The sequence below is a fragment of the Limanda limanda genome, chromosome 5 (genome assembly GCF_963576545.1).
Source record: "Limanda limanda chromosome 5, fLimLim1.1, whole genome shotgun sequence".
NCBI lineage: Eukaryota > Metazoa > Chordata > Actinopteri > Pleuronectiformes > Pleuronectidae > Limanda > Limanda limanda.
This window is the reverse complement of record NC_083640.1, coordinates 23,004,839-23,024,813: the sequence shown is the minus strand read 5'-3', so window position 1 is coordinate 23,024,813 and position 19,975 is coordinate 23,004,839. Positions and strand designations below refer to the sequence as shown.

The window sequence follows — 19,975 nt, the reverse complement described above, 5'->3', positions numbered from 1 at the left end:
GGTGAGCCACAGCTTCTTCTTTATTCCCTGGGAGAGTGTCAGGAGTTTAAAACCACTGTTCAACAATAATTGAAATGCACATGTTGTCTGAAGTCTGGAGGCTTTAACCAAGGCTGAGGGAAAATAACAAACAAGGCAAACAAACATAGCAGCAGATACTCTTCCGGGAAGCACAGAAAATCAGCAACGCGATTCTCATCAGCAATGAGACCGATCTGCTGTGTGCTGCTTTGATTGTGGATGGACTGAGAGTTTGAATTAAGTGTGTAGATTACTTGGTTCACCTGATTAAAGATTAAATAAATGGAAGGGCTATATAAGGAATAAATATATACAAAAATAAGGATTTCAAAGCTTTCTGTTATATTTAAATTCCATTTCATGATGTTTAATACTTGACTAGATCATGTCTATAATCTTATTTTCTAATAAATATAACCTTTAGATTCTCCCTCAAGCCCTAGTATTTGCAGATATATTTTGGAAAGAGTTTTACAGACCATATTTTTGTCGACTTGGACCGATAATACATCAAAAATTAATAATCTGGAGATAACCTTCCAAATAAAATTCCTACCAAATTGAGTGAAATCTGTCCATGCGTTTTTTTTAAGTTATTTTTTGCCCTCACACACACGCACACACTCACTGATACTTGTAAATGTATGAAAAATGTATGATGAAGAAAATGATATGGCCGCTTAGAGGCTGGCCCCCAGAACAGGTCATTACTTCCATCCACAAGCAGCAGTAAATTTGTGAGAACTAGATTCTATGATCGGCTTTATACAGGAGACTGTAAAGACACCACGGTCCGAAAAAACCTTCAGGCCCCAAACCAGAAGCTATCTGCAAAAAGCATCATCATTTTACTACTTCATTTTCATTTACGTGTTTGTACTTTGTTTATTTAATTTTTAAATTTTTATAGTTTAGTTTAATGTAGAGTTCCCAAGGTACTTTTTGTCAGGAGCCCCCGAAGTCCCTTGACCGCCCCTGCCCCTGTGCGGGTGTAATTAACCAAAGTTTATCCAGTTTATGACCATGAAATAGAAAAGGCACATCCAAAGTTTCACCAACCATTGTAGGTTATTAATTTCAACTTGTATTTACTACTTGTATTGTAGTAAAAAGGGACAGTGTACATTAATTAACATAAACACAATGGTTCATATAAATGTAACAGAGTTTGTCTCTTAGACAATTTTTCACCTGCAGTCCCAGGCAAGTTGATTTTTGAAAAGAGAACAGACAACAAACAACAGACAAGCGGGACAACAAACTCACATATATCTAGCTATATATATATATAAAATAATAAATAAATAAAACATACACGCTGAGGTAAATCCACACTATACAACAGTAAAAACTCAAAAGGAGACAGAGAAATTAATTAGATGAACAATAACCAGACTGGTCCAGATGATGACACATTTGAGTAACCACGGTTACACCGCGTGATAGACTGTTGGTGTAAATGTCTTGCAACAGGTTCTTGCAATCTTGCATCAGGTTTTAAAGAACACCGGTAAAATAAATGGACTTTTCACCTGTTAAGTACACGTGATATAAACTAAGTGCAAAGTTAAAGGGATCTGGAAAACAACTGATGTAACTGCAGACCAATCACCAGACTCCTCCTCTCCGGCAGGTTGTGCATCATCCAGGTTTGCAGCCAGGTTACATTATGCTAACAGGCCAACAAAGCACCGCCTACTATGGCAAACATGTTGCATCAGAATCGCAACTTCCGGGAGTTGGTCCTCACCCGGCACCCGTACCCCTCATCGCTCAGTACACACTTGTCCCTCTTGTGCTGAAGTTGTGTCCAAAGGCGAAGGAGCTCCTGCTTCCAATGGCGGAACAGACAGTGGAGGAGAAGATGAGCGAGCTGAAGGTGGTCGCAGGGAAGAAGGTGAACTCTTCACTTTCCTTTCATTCAGCGGCAGCAGCTAGGAGAGAAGCTAGCAGAGAAGCTAGCCTAGCAGCTAGCCTAGCCGCCGGTCAGACTCGTGCTGTCATCGAGCCACCCGGCACCGCGCTGCTAATGCCACAAGCTAACATGTATACAAAGAAACGTTGTGTTGTTATTTGTTGTGAGGGTTTCAGTCAGGTTATGTGTGTTTGTGTTGTAATGTGTCCGGGACGTCACTTGTGCCACGTTGCAGGTGAAGCTAGTCCAGCCGGATCGTTGGGTTGAGCAGACGTAGCTTAGAGGAGAGGATGTCTCGCAGAACTCGGTTCAAAATGTTGACAGTTTAAAAGTTTCACTACTTATTTATCAGGTTACACACGTGTGAGGATCGTACTGACGTGTGTAGCGTGTTTCACTTGTGTTCTCTAGTCAATCGGCTCTCACTAAGTGGAGTGTGCAGGTTTTATAAAACAGATATAAGAGGATTACTGTTAAACTGGTTTGGATTCTCATACATTCCCATTGATAGCTCAGGTGGTGGTGGTTGTCTGAAGCATTTTAAATCTACATCTCTAATATAATGATGTATCCCACCACTCCCTGTGATTCAGATCCTGAAGTGAATGTTGTTGTGAGGAATCATCACAGTTTTGGTCCCATTGGAAATGTCATGTGGTTTGGATCCTAATTAAAGAAGAAATAGGTTAATGAACTTTGAACTGTTGAACTTTGACTGGTCTCATTAAATAGAGGTGACTGAGAATTTTTTGTTTTACAGCTGCTTTCCAACTTTAAGTTAAATCTAAACGTTACTGGAACAGCATTTTGGTTTATTTTAATAGTAAAAGTTGTCAAAACAGTTTTGTTTTCAAATTGGTAAAATCTTCAACAAAGTTAGTTTATAATCTTGTGAATAACTTGAAAGTTTGGTCTGTGGTTTTTCAGTCGTTGTTGAGATGCATATTAGCTGCGTATCTCACCATTGTGATTCATCAGGCATTGTAGTGTGTAGCTGTGTTTCTAAATATATGTGTAGTTTTGATCCATGTACTTGTGTCGAAACCATTTTCCCCCTGAACTTGACCTTAAACGTAGTTAATAAAGCAGAACTAACCCAGTCATCTCATGATGTCATATTTTTTTGAAAGGGAGGAGCCGAAGGCGGTAAAGAAGGAGCAAAGAAGAAGACTAAAGGTGGAGCTGGGGACTCTGGAGGAAAGGCCGAGGTGAGATTCTAATTAAAGTGTCAAAGTATGCACATGCTATAATTAGACCTTATTTTAGATTCTTGTTTTACAATAACTGTGTAGTGTTTGTGTTGTCATTGGACACCCACACATCAGGTAGCATGGATAGTATCTATGATTAAATTATCTATTAAATGTCTATGTTTGTCTGTGTGAAGTCAGTGTGAAACCTTATAACCTCCGAGCACAGACCTCTTGTGCAGACTATTGATAACTCACATCTAGTACCTTTTTTTAAATAAACAGTCAAACAGAAACAGTTGTGTCACATCAAAACAAACTATTTCAGCAGGCAAAAACATACATTATAAATATCAGGTTTTGGATTCAGTTTTCTTTCCTCTTTATATAATAAAGTAGCTTTGGAAATAATTTATAACCATTTTCAAGTTCCTTGCTTTTGTCATCATACTTTGATGGCCAACTACTTCAAACTGTCAACAATTTTATCTTTAAGTAACAGTGACATAAGCAATTTGTACAGTGAAATTTCCCACTACTCCCAATTTACTCACCTTTTTTTGTCTCATCCAGTTGTCACCACCCCCTCAGTACATAGATGAGCGTCTTGATTTGTACACCAAGCTGAAAACCGAGCACGAAGCCCTGATGGCGGAGAGGGCGGCGAACAATAGTCGGGCGATCAAGGTGACCTTGCCCGACGGAAAGGTGGTGGAGGCTGAGTCCTGGAAGACCACACCTTATCAGGTGGCCTGTGGAATCAGGTGAGTGTGATGATGATGATGATGATAGGACTTATGTTTGGTGACATGTGTCTCATTAAATGTGGCACCTTGCTTTTATGTGGCACAAAAAAGAATGAAGACTTTATGTGTTCCTCTGTAATTTAATTTCCAAATATGAGCTGTCAGCTTTATGCTTCCAGCCTGTAATCATGATTACAGTTTCAAAAGAACCCATAACAGCCACATTATGAAAACCATAATTGGAAATGACAGCCACCACCGAACACAAGAAAGCATTTGCACATATAAAAGCTCATCAGTGTTAAAAGTAGAGAAAACTTTGCCTCAGCAAAACATTGAACCTGAGCTTCCTACACCTGCATTGTCAAGTTTACAATAAGTGCCACGATGTTTTCATGTTTTCTATCCAGTCAAGGCCTTGCTGACAACACAGTCATTGCCAAAGTGAACCAGAATGTGTGGGACCTGGACCGACCTCTGGAAGAGGACTGCAGCCTTCAGTTGCTCAAGTTCGACGATGAGGAAGCTCAAGCTGTAAGTACACGTCAACCCTGCTCTTACACATCGTCCATGACTATGTATGACTAAGGCAGATTTTGATTTTATTTCCCGACATTAGGATTAGAGAACGGAAATGATAAATCAAAAGGAATCTTCTACAAATGATTTGTGTTACGAGTAAATAAAATAATTTGCCCTTTTGAATTTCTCACTGTTCAGTGAGTTTAACAAATCTGGTCGTTACCCGGATACACAAAATTTTGAAGAGGTTGTTCATCCCTATTAATATGCACTTAGGGCAAGGTACCTGAGCATGTAAGATTAAAGTGATGAATGAGAGGTTTACAATCAATAATAAACCTCAAAGCCCTGTTATCCTCTAAGTGTCTGAGCCACAACGACATTAAGAGGAGTTTTGAGATTATATAAAAATGCTGCAGTCGTGTACTGTCATAAAAGTGACAGCCGGCGGTCTCTCTGAGAGAATAATGAGACATTACTAAAGAGAAAAAGGACAATTTTCAGTGTTGTTGTCTTTACAAGGTACTGAACCATTTGTCAACGGTTCCTGCAGTTAGATATTTCAGAGGCTCTTTCTATTTGCTCTCTGTGGTGTCATTTTTCAGAATGTTTTGTGGCACATTTTGCATATTGGAAGCATTCAGAGTAAGTGATATGTTTATTATTTATGTGGTGTAGATGTTCTCAAAGGCTTTTAACAGCTCAGTGAATCACAACAATCTTGATTTTACAGTACACATTTCTCACCCTTTCCCATGGAAGTCCCACTTCTCATTTTTATTAAACATAGAAATGACTACTAGTATATTAATGGGACCATCATTTTTTTTTTGTTTATTGTTTAGGTTTACTGGCACTCCAGCGCCCACATCCTGGGTGAAGCCATGGAGAGGGTGTACGGAGGCTGCCTCTGCTACGGCCCCCCCATCGAGAACGGCTTCTACTACGACATGTTCCTGGACAGCACTGAGTGAGTGGCAGGAGCTTTGGGTTCAGATTCATCTGTATTATTACAGTTGATGGATTTGGACAGTGACACAATTTCCATTATTTTGCGTCCGTACACCACCACGATATATTTGAAATGACTCCTTAAATATTTTATTAAGAAAGTAGTCTCAAAACTTTAATATAAGGTGATAAAAAGAATATTGCTCAACCGTTCAGGAATAACCGTCATTTTTATGTATAATCCCTACATTCATAAGGGGCTCAGACTTAATTGAACAATTGACTGACAGTCCTTTGTATAGCCAGGTGCGGCCTGTTTCTTGGCAGTCACACTCCGTAGAATGCATACTCCTCCAACGCCCAACAGTCCCCTGAAATTGAACTCACAGATATCAGTTCAGATAGTTCAGAGAAACATGATCCAAGGCTTCCACATCATCTATTAAATGAGGGGGGCCCAGTGTTATGGAATGGACACGTATGGCTGCCAGTGGAACGGTGTCCCTGCTGTTTATTAATGATGAGACTGCTGAGTAGACTAGAAGTAGCATGATGAATTCTGAAGTGTATAGAGTTTTACCATCTTCTCACATTCAGCCAAATGCTGCAAAAAGTAATAGGGCAGAGCTTCACGCTGCTGATGGATAATGACCCAAAACGTACTGTGACAGCAACCCCAGAGCTTCTCAAGGCAAAGAAATGGGATATCATTCAAGAGCCAAGTCAGTCACATGACCTCAACCTGTTTTAGCCAGATTTCTTTTCACTTGCTGAAGACAAAACTCAAAGCAGAAGGAGCCACAAACGAGCAGCAACTCCAAAACCTGGCAAAGCTTCTCGAGGGACGAACCTTAGCGTCCGAACCATTAAATATTAAATGTTTTCTGTCATTTTAATTGGTTCTTATCGCGTAGTGTAGCAGTGGGACCTCACTTCCCCTGATCGCCACTATGCAGAGTTAGTTTGATATTCCATTCCTTGAATAAAGCCGAAAGTCTTCATTTGGCTATGGCTTCATTTCAAATTCATAATCGTGGTTTACAGAGGCACAAATAATGAAAACTAAGAGTTGTGTTAGTCACCTCTGTGTAAGTTTGGTGTGTACTCCAAGGCTTAGTAACTTTGAGTTAAGTTCACCGAGTAAGATGGATAATAAACACAAAAGAGGCGGAATGACACTAATGCCGTCTAGCTGGATTTTCCTTGGGCGTGGATTTGAAATGGCACCTTTCAATCTCCGCGTATGAGATTGACAGCCTCGAAGCACATCGGTTCAAACACAGAGCTAGACATTACTTCAGTGAAGCTTTGAAAGCGTGTTGAGGCACCCTCTAAAATTTTCAACATTTCTTACTCGTAAACAACTTTTTCACTTGACCTTTCCCTGAAAGATGCGTTTCTCCCCGCTCAAGGCTGCAGGAGAGCGTGAGGAGTGCTGTCTAATTAATTCTACAACCTCCTTAATGAAGTCATTTTATGCTAATGGAATTCTTGGAGACTGTTTTGTGCAGGTATATTTTGACATTGCTCAAGCCCTAAAGCCAAGGACTCTTACGTATTTGCCCATACTCTGCAGAGGTTATCAGTTTCTGGTAGTCAAAGAATTACGTTGGTCACATCCACAATGCCCTCTGGAAACGGTGGCAGATGAAATTTAGCAATTGGAGACGGTTTGCATATTAATGCAGGTGTCTAAGTGAGAGTCCTTGTTGATTGTGCTGCTCTTGTTTTGTTTATCTCTCGATGTTTTGGACAGGGGTGTGTCGAGCAATGACTTCCCGGGTCTGGAAAACCTGTGCAAAAAAATCATCAAGGAGAAGCAGCCGTTTGAGAGGCTGGAGATAAAGAAAGAAACTTTGTTGGAGATGTTCAAGGTATCTTAAAGTACTAACACAAACACACACACACATGTATATTTAAAAGAATAAAGCTGTGAGGAGAACTGCAGTAGAACCAGGACTTTAAAACCACTTCTTGTCCTTTACAGTACAACAAGTTTAAGTGCCGCATCCTGAATGAGAAGGTCACCACTCCGACCACCACAGTTTACAGGTGAGTTCAGGGATTCTGCTTTTAAAGAGAATTATTTTTTCCCTGTTTTTTTGTATCCTGTGAAAAACCAATAATGATGAACAAGCACCATGTGCAGGACTGCAGTTTCAAGGGGTGGCCAATTACAACACTAGTAATCCATGCTCTGTATATATGTGATTTATTCAACAGTAGCATTTATTAAGAATGCATCATTAGTTTTGGTGTTTTTATGGAATTTGTTTCACATTAACATATTTCTTGCCTGATCTTAAACAAAACAATTTATTAGACAACATTTTTCTATCTTCTAAACTAATTCCAGGTGTGGTCCCTTAATTGACTTGTGTCGGGGGCCCCATGTGAGACACACTGGGAAAATCAAGGCACTTAAGGTCCACAAGGTGAGTCTGTTTTCTCCTCTCCGCCATGAGCAGCTAGGTGGTTGTGACACCATATGTGGATTCATGGTTGATTAAACTAGATAGGATTCTGAGATTCTCTAATCTCTGCCCTAAATGTCTGCTACATTTGTCCCCATTCCTCGAGCAGTTACCTTATGTTTCATTCTCAAGGGATTTGATGCACCCAAAAGAACGATGAAAGCTAACGTAATCCTTTTTGTGGTGTGCTAGAATTCATCTACATACTGGGAGGGTAAGGCGGACATGGAAACCCTCCAGAGGATCTATGGGATCTCCTTCCCTGACCCCAAAATGCTCAAAGAGTGGGAGAAGTTTCAGGAGGAGGCCAAGAACAGGGATCACCGCAAACTGGGCCGGGTAAGTGCTGAAAAAGCAAAAAGGATGTCGGTTAAGTGTCATTTTAAAATAGTCCCCAAAGGTTTTTTAGTCTTACAAAGCAGGTTATTTATAGAATGTTGGTATTTATCTGTTCAGTTTACGAAGCTGTGACTTGACTGCACAGTTGCAATGGGGATCCCACTCAAAACAAATATGAAATACAAAGACAAGATATCCAGAGGCATCTCTGACAAGTGTGAGAATTATATTCATGTTGCATTTACAGTATTATAGCTGCATTTTCTGGTGAAGATCCATTATCTTACAAAAAGAAAAAATGTATGTCAATGACAAACACTTGAGAAAGTGTCACCTACGTATAAATCTATATGTATTCTCAATTGACATGTAAACCAAGATAGAAATACAAAGAATGTTATTATTTACTCAGCTGTGAGTGACGTCAAAATTGACCCCTGGTAAAAAGCAGTAGTCAGTCTGAATGCTGCTAAGGAATATTGTTTAATTTGTAGTGAATCTTTATAGTCATATAATCTAACTTCATCTTTGACAGGCAACGTGTAAGGGTGTGTTTGTTGTTGCCATTCTTTGAACATAATAGCAGGTGTGGGTAAGCGAGCTGAGCCTTAGTTTGTGTGACAAACCTTGAATATCTTTTTGGCCTGAGCCAAAAAGATATTCCGCCGCAGTAACAAGACGTTATTTATCTTGTATTATTCAGGAGCAGGACCTGTTCTTCTTCCATGACCTGAGTCCGGGGAGCTGCTTCTTCCTGCCAAAGGGGGCCTTCATCTACAACACGCTGATTGAGTTCATCAGAGTGAGTCCGAGCTTTCACACCCTCAGTGGATAACTGCTGTGATCTCACTCTTAACTGAAGACAGGACAGGACACTGAGGACGGGAACAAGTGAACATTTGCAGGAAGAACTGGGGAAAAGAGAAGAACAGTTCTATAGCCTTAGAGCTGAGGGTTTCACATATTCACAATGATGATATCTTTTATAATCTTTTATCTAAAGAATTCTTATTCAGATTTCAAAGTGCTTCACAAGGCAGCAATTAAAACCAACAAGTCGTAAAATAATCTGAATTAAAAGACAATAGTTGAAAAAGAAAAATTTAAATTAAACTAAAATCTCAGATGAAAGTTAGTCTTATAAAGGGAAATTACTGAGCAAGCCAACTTGATTTCCTCAGGCAGATAGTTCCAGAGCCTCAGGGCCCTGACTGCGAATACTCCTTCCTCATAAGCTTTAAGACAGGTCGCAGATAGCAGGCCACTGCCTGAGGATATGTCAGGTTACGAGCTGGTAAGAACTTTTCTAAAAGATCAGATATTAAACAAGGAGAGAAGCTCTGAAGAGCCTTAACAGTAATCCGTAAAATCTTAAAATCTATTCTCAAACATACAGGAACGCAGTATGAAGAGAATAAAACAGGAATGATGTGATTATGCCTCTTGGTAATTGTCACAATATATACTGCTGCAATTAAAAAGCCCTATGATGTGATGACATTATTTTATACGAGTAAGGAAGGATTTTGCTATATATTGAAGATACAACATTATTTTAAGGTCTTTAATGTTTAGCTAAGCGTGAATGAAACGCAAGACCTGGGGCAAGACATATAAAATGTTTCCATTAAACTAGTTTAATACAATAAAATGCTAATTCAGATCCCTTATTAAACAATAAGGTTGTAGCCACGCCGTATGTATGCATTCTCAATATGACATTTACCAGTTGTGAACAGGTAATAGAAAAACTACTCGGTGTGAATTCAACCTTTGAACACAAACGTTTATTCAGAACAAATTGAAACATGTAAAACAGTCGTGATTGACAGCGTTGAATAAAAGCTATTCAGCTTCCACCTGCTCTGTTACAGACACACACACACATACACACATACACACACACACACACACATCAATATGATTTAACACACTCACTTTGTTAAGTGCAGTGTCAATGCAGCTGCACATTGGATGTAATTTCACCTAAATGTGGTAATATAGATTTCTGACAGAAAGGATTTTGAGTTATGAAATCTGTTTTTAAGAAATGGCTTTGCCTCCTGAAGCAACACAGCACGTCACACTTACAAATATTTGTAGCGTCTATTACTGCTGGGATTTAAAATAAATTTCCCTTATCTTATTATCGCTATCAGCTGTTTAGAATTTTAAAAGTGATGGGAAACAAAACAGGCCCCGACCCAAACGGCATGAAATCAGTCAGTCTTCCCCAGACCCCCTTCACAATATGTAAACAAAAAATAATGTGAATAAACAGCAGCATTAACATTCTTAAAAGTACTTTTAAAATCTAACCCACTGCTTTTGCTACCAGTAATGTAGATTTTAGAGGATGAACTCTTATTTATCAGTGGTATTAATGGAGATGGTTTGTAGTTGTGATGCATGCACATAATTCTGAGTCTTAAAACGTGAAACCTCCTTTGTGAGACACCGTTGATGTGTGTTTTCAGAGTGAATACAGGAAGAGGGGTTTCCAGGAGGTGGTGACACCCAATATCTACAACAGCAAACTGTGGCAGACCTCTGGCCACTGGCAGCACTACAGCGACAACATGTTCTCCTTCGAGGTGGAGAAGGAGACGTTCGCCCTCAAACCCATGAACTGCCCCGGACACTGGTGAGGACTCACTTATTCTTCCGCACAGGCCGAGTTGCTTTGAAAGAAGCATGGTTTTCATTTCAGCAAACATCAAGTGCGAAGAACAACACACCCACTCCTGTCACACATTGGGCATCAAGTCGGGCTCAAGTGTGAAATAGGTATTTTTAGTTGGTTTCTCTCTGTAATTGGAAACAACTGTGTTTGTTGGAAGCATTTCACAAACTCAGGGCTCTGCTGTCACTGAGCAAAATGTTTGAACCTTGCTTGAATTTTTCATTTATATATAAAAAGAATAACCTAACACAGTACCCTGGCAAAAGGGACAGCTGTTAAATAATGTTTAACAACACCTGAATAGCTTATTAGAGTTCGCTCAGGGTTTTGTTATCAGGAGTGAAATAGCGTCATATTTCACTGCCAGAGCAGTTTGTCATCCGTTTCAGCGCAGCTTAAAATGACTGATGCTCTTGCCATGTTTTCAGCTGTTGACTGACCCAGTTCAATTTACTGCCGAGTGCTGCATTGCAGTGCAGAGAGCCAGACTGCAGCTCTTTGTATTCAAATCTTTTCTCCTCTTCTCACTGTTCCATTCTCCGTGCCACTCACACGGGCAGCCCCTCTGGTGATCAGGCCCATATGGAAATTGAGCTTGCCAACACGTTTTGTTCAAAGTGAATGTCGGTTAAATCAAACATTACATTTCGTCTTTCACAGTGGTATTGAAGTAGCAGAGCAATTTTCAGTTATTGTGATTGCAGTTAGTAATTATGTATTTTTTTATTTGATTTAACACCCCAGTCTGATGTTTGATCACCGGCCGCGCTCCTGGAGAGAGTTGCCCCTGCGCATGGCCGACTTCGGCGTCCTGCACAGAAACGAGCTGTCGGGGGCCCTGACCGGCCTCACTCGAGTTCGCCGCTTCCAGCAGGACGATGCTCACATCTTCTGCACCATGGACCAGGTGAGTCCTGCCCTGATGCAATGACGTCACTCTGCCAAGTTCACACAACACACACCTTTTGGGGTCATACAAGTCTGATTAAAACCCCAACCTGATATCATATTAATCGTTTTGTGTCTTGTTGCTGAAAAATGTGCAGATTTCGCACGTCTACAATACAGTTTTTCTATTGTACAATGACAATAAAGTCATTTAGCAATATTTCTGCTAAATTCTTTGTCTGCTATTCAGATCAATAAAGTGCCTGTAGATACAAACACTTGAAAGAAAGTTGCAGATTGTTAAGACAACCAGTGGTAAACGATCACACAGTTTCACCAGAATCATTTATAGCTCCTTGCTTCAGTGTCTCGCTGCCATAAGTTATTGAATAAATGCAGGTAATGTTATCATTGAATGTCCCGTCACATTCTCAGATAGGACTTCCAGTGCTTCAGTGTGCAGTGCTGCTGGTACAAGCAGGATTTCGGGAGACCAAAGAGATTTTATAATTACTTTGTTCAAACATAGCGACGCAGCAACTTGCAGCTAGGATCTCACTGATTTGTTTTCTTTCTATCAGTAGTGGCAGCGGGTTAGATGGTTTAAGTCTTTGAAAGCACTTTGTACGCAAAGTAGTTCAGTTTTAATGTTTCCCCTTCACAGCAGCAGCTGCAAAGCACTGCTTGTCTTTTATTATTCACAAAATCCAAACTTGAATCACACTGCGGAGGGTATGTTCTTATCTTACAGCCACCATTAAGTTTATAATCAGGGAGTCCAGATGGTGGGCCGCGTATATAAAAGCTGTTTATTAGGAGACATTTCCTTCCCGAAAGTCACTTCTCCTTGTCATTGTGTTTTATTTCCTTTTTCAAATCCGAAGTGCCCGATCAAAACTCGTGATTGATCACATACGATGCTGGTGCAATGATTGTCAACATGTGAAACCATTATATGAGGCTTGTATGTTTCCAGAAGCTGTTTTATCTGAAACATAAAAAGGTGGATCTCATTTTGATTGCATTTTTTTCCCGCAATTTCCTCTTAAGTAATACAGAAAGATGAAATCAGACTTTACACCAGGAGTTAAACTCTCAGTTGGATGATACGATTTCTGCTGTGTTTGGTTTCTTAACCCCAGATTGAGGAGGAGATCAAGGGCTGCCTGGACTTCCTGCGGACTGTGTATGAAGTGTTTGGCTTCACTTTCAAACTCAACCTCTCCACGAGGCCAGAGAAGTTCCTGGGGGAACCGGAGGTGTGGGACCAAGCAGAGAAGGTAATCAGGATTCCACTCGATCCTTTTTATAGAGAGGAAAATGTGAGCAACTCCCACTGGAGAATTAAGATGCTGATATAAGTGATAGTATCAAAATGGAAATTAGAGAGCCACTCCACAGACGGCAAATGGAGGAGATTTGTAGACCAGGAGAACATTTATATTTTAATGGGCTTTATTCTGCAGAACCGCCGTCAGTTCTTCTCCATAGAATCCACATCTGTGCAATCACTGTCGAATCAAGTTCAATGTTTAGATCGGCTTTATTTTGTATCTTGGGTTCAGATCTAATCTGCTGTGAAGGAGAAGATAATATATTAAAAATTAGCTTAAACAAAGTAATAGCATGAGTGAGTGAGTTGAAGGGAGTGATAATGATCTTTTATTTCTCTGCGCTGTCAGAAGTGGATGAAAAACAGATCAATACATATTCAGGTCTAACAGATGAATCTGCAGAGGAGAAGTGCCACATGTTTACTCCCTAATCTCATCACGTGTGTCGAGCACATGAAATCCGTTCATCGGTCCCTGCTGTCGAGCTCTGAATGGATGAAAAGGTGCGGTGGCTGTGGTCTCCAGGGCAACTGCTCCATTGATTGGTCGATGTGCTTTGGTTGGACCGTTGGTTGGTGGTGTTGCATTCATGAGGAGAAAAGTGCTGCATCAATAACCTTTCAGGATTAGCAGCAGAAACCTTCTTTTTTTTTTTAATCATCCATCCCCATTCTCAGTTTTCAGTTCTAACAGCTAAGTCTAACCTTTCAATGATCACTAAGTTCACTGTTTACTTTGCAAACTGTAGTTTTCAAACAACCAACATGGATTATCATCTCAAACTGTCCCTTTTTATTAGAAAGTGGAACATTCATGAAAAGTGGATATTCAAACTGAACCAGATCATCTAAGGTAGTTTCCCCGTGATCCAGCAGTGGGCTCTCACTATCAGCTTGACCTATTACATGATCTTTTGACCTTTCAGTAAACTATGCCAGGGATGTTTTGCTAGAGAAGTAGCGTGTGGAGGTTTTTTGTGTTTTATAACGTCGATTTGTTAAGTAACAAACAAAGGTTGGTTCGCCAAGCGGAGCAACGTTAAGTGTTGAACCTCTTCTGATTTCCTACCAGGGTGTAATATTGTGAAAACTGTTGGTCCTACAGCAATTAGAAGCTTTTTCTGCTCATTTATAATACATTTAGTTTGAATAGATGACAATTCAACGCTAATTAGTCTTTAGTACTGACTGTTTTTCCTTTCTTTTTGAATTTGTGGGTATTTTTAAGTGCACTTTTACAAATTGTGGAAGTTATTTTGAAGCTGTTAATTCATCAGCATCAAGAAGCCACAACAACCACAGTGTGAGTTTGTTTACTACTGAACAGAAGAGGCCAGCAAATGTTTAACTTGCAGTATTAAGCTGATTCTCAATGGCTCCATGTGTTAATTACGCTCCGCGTATGGACTGTATCTCTGTAATTAACAGTCAAGCCAGTGCTCAGAATAAGGAGAGCAGTTTAAAAAGAGCAAAGAAGAAGAAAGTTCTAATAGCTTGTAAATCTCGCAGCTGCTTCGCTTGACCTTTGGAGAAATTTCTCTCCGATGAAAAAATTCTGTAAAAGAAGCTGTGAGTTTTTAATTATGAATGTTTGTGTGAGCAAAGGTGGAAAGTTATACACACGATGACTTCTAAACTTGACATCCCCGCTGGAACAGAACTCGCTGCATGTTTCCCTCACCTCATTAACTCCCACAAGCAACCATAAAATATTATTGAGGTGTTAACATTTCTCAGTTCGGTGATTAGTTCCAGATGAGGAAAATGTCAGGTCTAAATTTACAGCTTCGCTTAACACCACTGTTTACTTGTTGGTCAGCCACTGATATCCTCACAAAGCAGCAACTGTTTGTTTTCACAGCAACTGGAGAGCAGCTTGATTGAATTTGGGGAGAAGTGGGTCCTCAACCCAGGTGACGGAGCTTTCTACGGCCCGAAGGTGAGCTGAGCGCCGCACTAATGATGTCGTTAGCCTGTGAAACGGCAGGAGGCCGGCTGCTCATGACGTGTGCTGTGTTCACAGATCGACATTCAGATCAAGGATGCCATCGGCCGCTACCATCAATGTGCCACGATCCAGCTTGATTTCCAGCTCCCGATCCGCTTCAACCTCACCTTCGTCAGGTGACTGGAGAAGATTGTTTCCATTGCTGCAAATGCACGTGTTATAGACTTAAAACCTGTTGAAGTGTGATTAACACAACCAAAGATCAAAGATTAATTTAAGAAGATATTGAGAACTCCATCCAGCATTTCAAACACAACGGTCACGCTCACTTGCAACAGATTCAGTGAAAGATAAGTTATTGCGTGAGGTGTGAATTTCTGCTTGGACAGTTATGTTATTTATTATTACATTTATTACGAAAACTGGTGGGACAAATTAAAATATAAAGGGTCTAGTTCTTTAATGGGAAACACTGAAATCAAAGGCAAATGTATGCTGTAAAACTCTCATAAAGGGAAAAATAAGACTATTGACAGTGTATCTTGAATCATGAAATATATTAATTTCCGTTCCCTAAAGTTATTTTCCTCTTCAAATAATTTTGTAGCCATGATAGCGACGACAAGAAGAGGCCGGTGATGATCCACAGAGCGATCCTGGGATCAGTCGAGAGGATGATCGCTATTCTGACTGAAAACTACGGAGGCAAATGGTTTGTAAACGATCATTTTTGAAAGGTTGATTTCTCAAGTAGAATTTTATTGCAGATGTTTCAGATTGATGATCATGTTTATTCCCCTGGATTATAATCCGTCCATCTGTAATCAGCAGAACTTCAATTTAACGAAACTTAAAAATGATCTGTATCAGCCAGTGAGGTTAGGGTTTTTGATATTTTGAGTTTCAGTACATACAGTTTTTTTCTGTGTTTCCATGGCAACCAGTATGACTCAATTGAGAGTAGGGCTTTAAACTTAGAACTTCTTACCAACAAGCAACAGAGACACCACAGAGCGCTCTGATAACTGGAATTACATTGTTACCACCGGCACTGAAAAACAGCATCACTGACCTGCACTTGTACTTATAGAATGTATTATTATTCATGTCTTTGGTGTGTATCTGACTGTTCTTCACCCCTGAGTGAATCATTATGACTTCAGGTAACTGTGATGGCACCAAATGATCAGCTCCTTCAGGTTTTTTTGGTGCCGGGGGGATTATTCTCTGGTTCTACTTAGATTTATGGGATAGAAACAGAATCACCTCATTTGCACAGATTGGGTCTGGCCTTCTTTTCTTACTAACCAACTGAATGTGTCCTGTCCCAGGCCTCTGTGGCTCTCTCCTCGTCAGGTGATGGTTGTTCCTGTGGGACCGACCTGTGAGGAGTACGCTCAGAAGGTAAACACCGACCTCAGCTGCTTCAGAGACCAAACAAACAAGTAGCCTGAAGCCACCAGGCCCTTAAATCAACAAGAAGCTGGTTTTGAAGTTGTTTCATATGTTTGGATCCAAGTGTCACCGGCTGTTTTCAACACTGTCACATCCTCTTTCCTGCTCCTGCATCTTTCCTTCATTACAACCTTGGTTTTATTTTCACAGCTCAGGCCATTGGCTTGATGTCACCAAAGTAACTGCTGAGATCTTTGGAAGGTTGTCCGACAATAAAACAGGTTTTTAAACAGCCAAATCAGCGACCACATTATTTAAAGGTTAAACTAAAAGTTAGTGCCACTAAAATGTTGGTAATAATCTTTTATTGCGAAAAGTTAAGTCAAAATGCAACTAATGAGTCTCTGTAAACCTTAAAGGTTGTTTACATTGAATGTTTTGTGTAAAAAGGCTTTTTTTGGAAGAGAAAAGTATTCAAAGATCTCAGCATTACATTAGGGCACATTATTAACAATAATTCAATCTACAAAACGATTAATTCATAAAAAAAAATGGTCACTTGTTAGTTGCAGAGTTGTTTTGAATACTTCATTACTTAGACCAAAAACCAAGAGAAAAACAAAACAAACACAGATTTACAGTTAACTTGAAAAGACAAAGGAAGAGAAGAAGAATAGTCGCAGGATTCTTATCATCTTTAAAACCCAATTGTCGAATGGTAAATTGATGAACTCTGGTTTGTGTTTCAGGTGAAGGAGGACTTCCACCTCGGCGGCTTCATGACCGACGTGGATCTGGACCCGAGCTGCACTCTGAACAAAAAGATCAGGAACGCACAGCTGGCCCAGTACAACTTCATCCTGGGTGAGTGGCAACACACTTTCCTTCCGTTCCTCAGTCTTTTCCTCGCTGTCCATCCGGTTATTGACTTTCTTTTGTCCTCTTCTGTTGGAAGTGGTGGGAGAGAAGGAGAAGACGAGCAACACCGTGAACGTCCGCACCCGGGACAACAAGGTGCACGGCGAGCGCAGCGTGGAGGAGTGCATCGAGCGTCTGAAGCAGCTCAAGACGTCCAGGAGTAAGAACGCAGAGGAGGATTTCTGAGCTTTTCCCAAACCTGCTGCCATCCACTCGTCTTTCTCTCAACAGCAGCGTAAATCTGTTGACTCCAAAAGGGCCGGGTGTTTGAAATCAGTTTTTTAGTGAAGGATAAAACTTATTTCATGTTTTTGCCTTTTTCTGATTCGACAAGTCTCTTTTTCTCTGGTGTCTTCAGCTGCTTCTTAAATAAATCACTGTTTTCAGTTTCAGGTCTAATGGTTACTGTCCTACACAGAATTAAATCTAATCAAGTCAATATCCCCTCTGCTTATAATGAAATACAACTAATGAGAGCGGCCCCGTCTCTGAACAGCTTTACAGCACATGTCTGTTCCACTGAATAAAGAACAGTTCTCATGTGTAATGAGCTGAGGGGATTTTTTTTATCACTGTCTTAACCCGTTTGTATCAGCCATTCATTTTTTCTTCAGGGAATTGTTTGTGGATTACAATTTTGATAATTAAACAATCTATTCTTGATGTTCTGCTTTTTTTTTATAAGATACAAGATGCTTTTCACTTGTTTGGGGAAAACTTGACAACCAAAGTTTATTACGCTGCTGTAAATGAGTCTGTCCGTAGGTGACCTGTGTGAGAATCTGGACAATACGAAAATCAGAAAGTATAAACATTAAACTGAGCATCACACAAAGCAGAATATGGACATTTGACATGTGTTGAAATTGCACTATAAAGAGTTGTGAGGACATCAAAATAAAGGTGACTTTAAATATTTGGCTGTTGGTGCTTCTGCTACTTTTCACTACTCACCTCACAAGTTTAAGATTGAAGTTGAAATTATAACATAGCATCCAATTTTCCACAAGGCAGAGGTGAAATCGGAGAGATGAGGTGTAACAGATGATCTTCATCACCATCCTGCACCGGCACTTCATCAGTGATGAGGCTGAGGATAAACACCTGATGCTTCTCAGTATCACATGGAGACTGAACTCAAGAATTATTAATAGTGCTGCTCTGTTACACCAAAGCATGATTCAAATGTTTCATTCTAAATAAATAAGAGCTTGTATTTGTTTTATCATGAAAGGAAACAAATTGCATTTAAGTATTTGCAGGAAGAGTTCACACATAAGTGAAAGGTTGTGACCATCTGCGATCCAGTTATTCCTGCAGTTATTTCCCCATCTGCTCTTGTTATTCCCATTGAATCAGACAAAACTTTACTTAGATTTGTGATGCAAATTTAGTTTTTGATGCACACTATCTTGCATTAAAGTCTCACGTTATTATTCCAGCCACAAGAGGGCGGTATATCCGTGTGCTCCACTCACAGCTGGAGCAGAGCTGGAGAGGAGTGACTGCTTTGACTCATGCCAATGGATTTTTTTTTTGTGCAGTAAAAACACACCACAAAGTTTGTAAAAAAAAATTAAAAAAAACCTGAAACACTTTTTGTGGCTTTAACTGTTTATTCACTAACTCTTCCTCGCTATCACAGGTTCAACGTTCACAAAGATCTTAACAGGTTTAACATTTGCAAACTCCAAGAGATACTTCTGGCTCCAGGACTTCACAATAACTGTTCCCTGTTTTATTTGGAAATTACAGATTTAAATCACGAGAAAGTTCCCCCGTTAATTTAAGTAGGAACATTAGCGCTAAGCTTAAAGTTGGGAGTGAAAGATGGTCTCACGGTTGCAGAACAGGCAGCGAGCGACCAACTCTGAACACGGGCCAATGAAAACATTGATTTTGGCTGCGCTGCAAGTTGCGAGTAATTAAAATAAGTGAGAAGCCATCAGTTATTTTGGCCAATTTGAAGTTTTCAGCACCAAATAAAATATGTTCACAGGTTCAGTTTCTTGTGTCGGTTCCATATCTTACACTTACTGAGAGCAGGAGTTAAAGGATTTACTAATTTTAAAGAATGTTATGTTAGTGTTTTTGTTTTGTTAAGTTTGTCAGATTGAAAAACGTAGAGAAAAATTATCCTAAACCCTTAAATTACTCGTAATTATCATAACAATTTGAAATGGTTCAGTATTTAGGTTTGAAATAAAGGAGCCAGGATTAAACTAGCAGAACAAAGAAATCAGATCTTCCCTGGGCTGGTAATTTGTAAGGACATCCTCATATCAGATCTGACCACAAGATGGAACAGCTCCACCAGGATCCTGTGGTGGTGGTGGTGGTGGTGGGGGTGGGGGGGAAGGAGTGGGGCTAATGTTAGTGGAGTGTGGGAGAGGAAAACATTTTGATAAGGGGTTAATGAAAAAGTCAGTGGAGTAGGAGAGTGTCAACAGACAGAGCGAGACAGCCAGAGATCTCTGGGGAACCCGGCTCGGCTGTTGAATCCTCGCTCCCTCTCCCTTCCCCTGTCGGATCCTCTGGCTCTACGCTTCACTGGCAGCCGGACCGCGAAGGGTCACAACGCTTCGCTGAACTGAGCAAACTCCTCTCTCCCTCTTGACACACGTGCATCTGAAGGTATCGATTCACATGTAA

General features: G+C 40.2%; 1 protein-coding gene across 1 annotated transcript; it reads left to right on the top strand.

Moving 5' to 3' along the window:
- The first annotated feature begins 1,769 nt into the window (after nucleotides 1–1,769).
- Nucleotides 1,770–18,239, top strand: tars1 (threonyl-tRNA synthetase 1). Its single transcript, XM_061071063.1, has 19 exons — nucleotides 1,770–1,918; nucleotides 3,067–3,144; nucleotides 3,700–3,890; nucleotides 4,283–4,406; nucleotides 5,240–5,364; nucleotides 7,102–7,219; nucleotides 7,333–7,397; nucleotides 7,702–7,780; nucleotides 8,012–8,158; nucleotides 8,862–8,960; nucleotides 10,636–10,802; nucleotides 11,586–11,748; nucleotides 12,872–13,009; nucleotides 14,924–15,001; nucleotides 15,086–15,186; nucleotides 15,618–15,722; nucleotides 16,342–16,414; nucleotides 17,155–17,269; nucleotides 17,361–18,239. The coding sequence occupies exons 1-19, from the start codon at nucleotides 1,859–1,861 to the stop codon at nucleotides 17,507–17,509; spliced, it is 2,175 nt and encodes a 724-aa protein (XP_060927046.1). The 5' UTR covers nucleotides 1,770–1,858; the 3' UTR covers nucleotides 17,510–18,239.
- Nucleotides 18,240–19,975: the final 1,736 nt, after the last annotated feature.

What these genes read in the sequence shown, in the direction of transcription:
- tars1 (XM_061071063.1), top strand. Translation starts at nt 1,859, where the DNA reads ATGGCGGAACAGACAGTGGAGGAGAAGATGAGCGAGCTGAAGGTGGTC. An exon ending in AGGCACTTAAGGTCCACAAG is followed by an intron (nt 7,781 to 8,011) that starts GTGAGTCTGTTT and finishes GTGGTGTGCTAG; the next exon opens with AATTCATCTACATACTGGGA. An exon ending in TCTTCTGCACCATGGACCAG is followed by an intron (nt 11,749 to 12,871) that starts GTGAGTCCTGCC and finishes TCTTAACCCCAG; the next exon opens with ATTGAGGAGGAGATCAAGGG.